General features: G+C 43.8%; 1 protein-coding gene across 1 annotated transcript; it reads left to right on the forward strand.

Annotated features, from left to right (window-relative positions):
* Positions 1–853: 853 nt before the first annotated feature.
* THUMPD1 (THUMP domain 1 NAT10 acetyltransferase adaptor) lies at positions 854–4,503 on the forward strand (the record flags this gene model as incomplete). Its single annotated transcript, XM_084251179.1, has 4 exons — positions 854–1,245; positions 2,459–2,633; positions 3,510–3,758; positions 4,166–4,503. The coding sequence occupies exons 1-4, from the start codon at positions 1,015–1,017 to the stop codon at positions 4,501–4,503; spliced, it is 993 nt and encodes a 330-aa protein (XP_084107305.1). The 5' UTR covers positions 854–1,014.
* Between the last annotated feature and the right edge of the window lie 2,009 nt (positions 4,504–6,512).

The raw sequence follows: 6,512 nt of genomic DNA on the forward strand, positions 1-6,512 counted from the left end.
AAGGGAAGGGGTAATGAGGAAATGTACAGCTCAGGGAGAAAAGTGGGACACAAAGTTTTAAATGACACCTACCTGGTCCGCCCAAGGCCCACGTGTTTGGTTTTTATATCCAACCTGGCTGCCCAACTCCACCCTCAGGTCCCAGCCACCCTCCCTTTGGTGGTGACAGGATTTGTCTTTCCCAATGTCTTGATGGCTTTATTCTGGAGTGGGGGTGGGGTCCACAAAGCCTGTATGGGATTAGCTCAGGACATCATTTCCCCCTAACAATTCCCCCCTTTCACTTTTTGACTGTTCAAACAATAATTCACTAAATTACTGTTATGCAACTTTTTTTTTTTTAGATTTGTTTTTATTTATGCACACAAGAACTGGGGTGTAGGTCAGAGGTGTGGGGGTGAGAGGATTCACCAGAGTCAGAGTGGGGAGCAGAACAGGTGGTTCTACTGCAGCGCATTGCTGAGGGGAGCAGCAACGAGACAGGAGAGGTCTGCTGCATAGTGTGGGTAGCTCCCTGGCTGGGGATCGAATTCTGCTGCAGTGGCTGCGGATAGCTTCACAGTGCTGAGACATTAACCCCAGCGCCACCAGAGAGACTAAGTTAAGCAACTTAAATTTTTTCTCAGCTGTCCTGAGAGTCTCTACCAGGCTACAGTTGAGGCTCACTGACCTGGAGCCTGCGACATCAGTTTCCGAAGTGCTTGAAGACACTGATACAGACACTAACCTTGGCATTAAAGCCCTTTATAAGCTGGCTGGACCCACAGGCCACTTCCCCAAGGCCCCCCCTCCTGGCCCTACGGGGCCAAAGGCCGCCTGGCCTGTCACCCCTCGCGCGTGGCGGGGTGGAGGCGACGCCCGGCTTTAGGACCCGCGCGGCGCCGGCCGCGGCCTGGAGGCGGGACCAACGGGGCCGTCGCGCGCACCTGACGTCAGCAGCCCGCGCCCACAGCGGCGAGGACGCCGAGAGCCGTGGAGAAACACGCTTCTGGCTCGCCTCAGCTCTCGCGCGCCATGGCGACCCCGGCCGAGCAGCCTCCTCATCCCGGCGGCGGGAAGCGCAAGGGCAAAGCTCAGTACGTGCAGCCCAAGCGGGCTCGGCGCTGCGATGGCGTCGGGACCCGGCAGCTGGAGCCCGGGCTCCAGGGCATTCTCATCACCTGCAATATGAACGAGCGCAAGTGCGTGGAGGAGGCCTACAGCCTGCTCAACGAATACGGCGACGACATGTACGGCCCGGAAAAGGTATCGGCTCCCGCGGGGGAAGCTGGCCGGCGGGCCTTCGAGGGAGGACGTTGAACTGGCAGGGTGAAAGGCCGCCCCCCTTGAAGCGCATGCGCGAGTCTTGCCGCCAGAGCACGGGCGAGGGGCGTGGCCTCCGGTGTCCCCGCCCCCTCTCGGTCACCACCCGCCCCGCCCCTCCGGCGTCGGGCGCATGCGCCTTGCGCTTCTTCCCTCTCTGGGTCTTCAACCTCGGTGGCTCCAGTTTGTAGGTTGCTCTCTCGGTTCAGGTGTTGCGTTTCTGAAGCTCTTTCAGAAACAACCTCTCAGGGCAGCTTTTGGGAACGGCCACGAGTACGCTGAGGCCCAGCTAGGTTCCTACCAGCAGGTGGCTGTAGTTCAACTGGGCAAACTTCAGTTGTCTTAAGCAATAGGATCTTTGAGATACTGGGTTTAATGCTGGTGCTGTTTACTTTGCCAATCCAAGTAAAAACACTTTAAAAGGTAAAAACTTCACCAGCAATACCACTTACAATCCAGTTGTGCCGTCCCAGTTTGGAAGTCGTCATGGTACTGGATTTGGATTAACACAGGCACACGGCAAGGAGTTAGTTGAAGGAGGATAGCACCGAGGCCTTTGAATTTAGGTGCTGACGTTCAGTAGCTCTTGGACTCGAGCGTGGGCGTGGTAGTTAATTATGCTGAGCCAGATTAAGAAAAGAATAATGATGGTGTTTCATAAGGTTGGCAATATACGTGAACTACATCCCGGCATTTAAAGGCTCTGTAAATATGGACAGTTGTTATTAGTGCCTCGTTAACCACCTCATTGGCGGCAGAAAACTGGACGACAAGGGCATGTTATGTCTATACTGGTTCCTTGAGCAAATTTTTGAATTATTTCTGTGCCCTATTCTCAGTAGAATAGGCATAGTGGTTTGCATTCCACAACTCTTTTTGTCAGGGCCACCCTGAAATGATAGCTGTGGTGAACATTTCTTTCTGTTCCAGACTCTCAAGATGCTTTTGGAAACATTTTCAAGTTATCTGTATTACAGATAATACGATTCTCTGAGAACTCCCTTATTCCTCTGCATCTCAGAGGGAGTGGTATCTTAACAAAAGGTTTTATTGTCAATATTGTCAATCTGCCACAGGGAGTTTCACATAAGTATTTAATTATAGCTTTTAGCATAAGCTGTTATGGCATTTGTGCTCATTAGTTTTATGCAAACAGTTTACAGATAATGATCAGCAGCCCTCTGGAAGTAAGGAAGAAGATGATGATGTGGAGAGTGCCTTGAAGAAAGAAGTTGGGGACATTAAGGCATCTACCGAAATGAGGCTAAGAAGATTTCAGTCATTGGAGAGCGGCGCGAATAATGTAGTCTTCATCAGGACGCTTGGGATAGGTGTGTTTAATGTGCCTTACGGTTATTGCTCCAATGTATCTGGACCTGGACATCTCCCTGTCTAGAGAATTACCTACAAATGGCTTCATGGGGCATGGCTTAGCCATGGGATAGCATTCTCTCTACACCGTGTAGCACTAGGCATAGGAAGAGAGAGAATGGGATAGTGTTCTTAAACATGGCATTGGTTTAAGAACAGAAACCTGGTTCTGCCACTTGCTTTGTAACTTTTGGCAAAACAAGAGTGCATGTGCTATCTAAACAAAGCAGCTGCTACTCCAGCCATTTTTGAAAGCAGTCCCTTGTAGGATGAGATCTTCCGGTTTTTCCAGAAAAGTTGGAAATCTGGAGCAGTTTGTAGATTTTTAAATGAAGATAACTAATATAAAAATACTGAAAACACTGAGCAGCCCAGATAGACTTGTGTGTAGTCATCATCTTGCAACTCAGGTTCTGGAGCTCTTCCCAGAGCCCCTGTCTGAGATCTAGCCTTGTGTATAAACCTAGCTAATGGATTAATCAAGTTGTTTTGAATGACTTGAGGATTTTTATTGTTTTTGTAGGAAAAGAGCAGTATGGTATTCCATTAGGTAAATCACACATCACAAAAATGTTAAAATTCCAGTACTTTGACAAATAGTTGTTTTTAGTACAAGCAGTGATAATGCTGAGGAGTTAAAATATTAGATACAGTTTTAATACATAGTAGGCAGTGAGGAAATAGTTCTAAAGATGGCTAGACTTATTTAAAATTATGATAAATTTCTTTACTGTCAACTTATGTTATTGCCAATGACAATTCAGTTTAGAGAGTTTGAAGATTCTTTAAAATACGTGAAAAACCTATGGTCTTGTTTTCTGATTTTTTCCTTTCAGAGCCTGAGAAATTGGTACATCATATTCTCCAGGATATGCACAAGACCAAGAAGAAGAAGACTCGGGTTATTCTACGAATGTTACCCATCTCAGGCACATGCAAGGCTTTCTTAGAAGATATGAAAAAATATGCAGAAACATTTTTGGAACCCTGGTTTAAAGCTCCAAACAAAGGGACATTTCAGATTGTATACAAATCTCGAAATAACAGTCACTTGAATAGAGAAGAAGTTATCAAAGAATTGGCAGGTATGTTTCTTGTAGTGATTTTACATAGGTGAGCAGTGGTAAGTACTTGTTTATGCTAAGAATTTTGTTTAGCAATTTAAGTCTTACATACTTGAGTGTAGAACAAGCATATTAAAATGTTCTTAAGGTAATTTCAAACCTAACTCACTTCATTATATTACATATGAGATTTTCTGATCTTTCCAAATCAAGATTGAATTTGGAGGGGTTGTGGGAGGAAGTACTTTTCTTATTAAATGTCTCAGAATTCCATTTGTGGTTATTTGCTTGAGAGCTACATAGAAAAGTAGATGAGTAAATATACTGTTTTAGCAAGTTCTAAACAGAAAGAGGTGCAAGTTTATTTTTGTATCAAGCTAAATAACATCCTAAATACTTTTCCTTTTTTTTTTTTTTTCTCCCCTCAGGAATAGTAGGCAGCCTCAATTCAGAAAATAAAGTGGATCTTACCAATCCACAATACACAGTGGTAGTAGAAATCATTAAAGCTGTCTGTTGCCTGAGTGTTTTGAAAGATTACATGTTGTTCAGAAAATACAATCTCCAGGAAGTGGTAAAGAGTGCTAAGGATTCATCACAGCTTAACCCAAAGCAGACAGCACAAACTAGAAATGGGAAAGAAGCCAAATTGGAATCTGATGACAAATTAAATCAGAATGACATAGCAGAAGAAAAAAATAACCAGCAGATGGTACCAGAGAATAATGAGAAGCTGGGGCAGACAAAACCAGCGCCTGAGACATAGGTGGTGAATGGGGAGGAGCTAAACCTGAACTTGGATGTAAAGTCGTAGGAGAATCCAAGTCAAATGAAAATAACCTCTCATAGGAAACAAGTCATTTGGTGTTGGTTTCTTCACTGGGATTCTTCGAGATGTGGCCGAGATTCTCTATAAAATTGTGACAATGATTATTTTTGAATTCTGTGTGCTGCACAATGCTGTCTTCACAGTAGTGAGCAATGTCCGAGAGGCCCTGGTAAGTTTTGTTAGCAATCTTTCAGCCCTGTATGACCGTATGTGGGCAGTAGGCCCATATGCACTGGTTGCACTAGGAGAAGCTGGTTGTAGTTGTGAACACGGGATGGCTTGGAGGAGGAGGGGTCCTCTCCCTTACACACACCCCCTGCGCCCCCCCTTCCCTTCTGCACTGCCAGCTGACTCATGGGAACAAGTGAGCTCTATGAAACACACTCGAAGGAAAATTTATATTCTAAGGAAGAAATTTTTACCTGTCACAATTCAGCTGTCCCCTGCCGCTTTGTAATCATGACAAAAACTTGGTCCTGTAGTTGAAAGTGAATTTTTTGTGATATTTTTGTACTTTCTGTGATTTTCTTGTTTTTATATTATGCCCATTTTAGTTACATTTATTAACATTGGCTTGGTACAACAAATCTTATGTTCCAGGGCTCCAATTTTTAAAGGTACGGTGTGAGATAAAAGAGGACTATTCTAGGCATAGACTTACAGGCATTTGATGAGGTTAGTACTGAAGAATTAGAATTTTCAGTTACTTCAGGATACGCATGCACAAAGGGGCACACTCTCTTCACAATGGAAGCCACTTCTCAGTGGTCTGCTGTGGACTCATCATTCAAGCTGTGTTACTCCATTGTGCATTGTTTGTGAAGTGTGACTGACAAACAGTGTTTGCTCCAACAGATGTAATTAAATCATAGCCATTTGATAAGTGAAGGTGTTGATTATTTTAAATGACTTGGAATAGCAAAAAAATTTTTTTTAAGTCACAAACAGTGAAAAGCCTTAAGAAGTAAATTATTTAGTAGCAGAACTTATTCCAGAAGGGAAAACTCACAGAGTTGGCAAGAGTCTAATAGTACTAATATTAGAATGCAGCCCAAGAAGTTGAAAACTTTATTCTCAGTTAAATTAATAGACTTACTATAGTGTTTCACTGTGCTAACAAAGTTTTGTGTCATTAATGGAAAAGCAGCAGCTTCTCTTTGTGGTTTGACAGGTCAACAGATTTCACAAATATTTGTCAAACTAGCATTTGTGAGGTAGTAAATGATGACATTCAAGAAAACTTTCTCTGCTGCTTGGTGCCTCCCAGTATAGCCAGTATAAATTTTAATGACTTTTCTTACCTGAAATCCAAAGCGTTCTTTCTGTCATCCATACTCCTGCCTATCAGTCAGGGGTTGACTGACAAGTGTTGCCTTTGTTTAATGAAAGAAAATCCCACTGTTGACATTAAAGCCACTTTTTTCATAGAGGTGCTGATTAAAAAAACAAAACTTGGAGATGAAGAAAGTTCTGATAATGCTACAAAATTGGTTAACTTTACTAAAGGCCTGTTTATGCAAGTATATTAAAAAAAAAAAACAAACTAAAAAAAAAAACCTGAACAAAGATCACATAAATCTGCTACGTGCAGAAATCCAGTGGCTTATCAGAGAGAGTGCTCAGCAGGACACTTGAGTGGACAGGTGAATTCCCAGAGAACTTAAGAGAGAATGCGGGGCCAGGTTTCTGAATGCTTTGGAGATGATGACTAGCTACAGAAACACAACAAAGCAAAAATGGACAATTATAAATCAGAGACATCCGGCAGGGGAGGAGGCCGAACAGGGATCGGAGGGAGGGAGGGAGGAGCACAGGGGACTGAGGGGCTGGTGCAAGGGTGCATTGGGGAAGGAAACTGTGGGGACTATACCTGAGGGGGTGGGGGGAAGCAAACATTATTAAAAAATGAACAATGATGTAAAAATATAAACAAAAGAAAATAGCCT

This window comes from Talpa europaea, assembly GCF_964194135.1.
Source record: "Talpa europaea genome assembly, chromosome: 12".
NCBI lineage: Eukaryota > Metazoa > Chordata > Mammalia > Eulipotyphla > Talpidae > Talpa > Talpa europaea.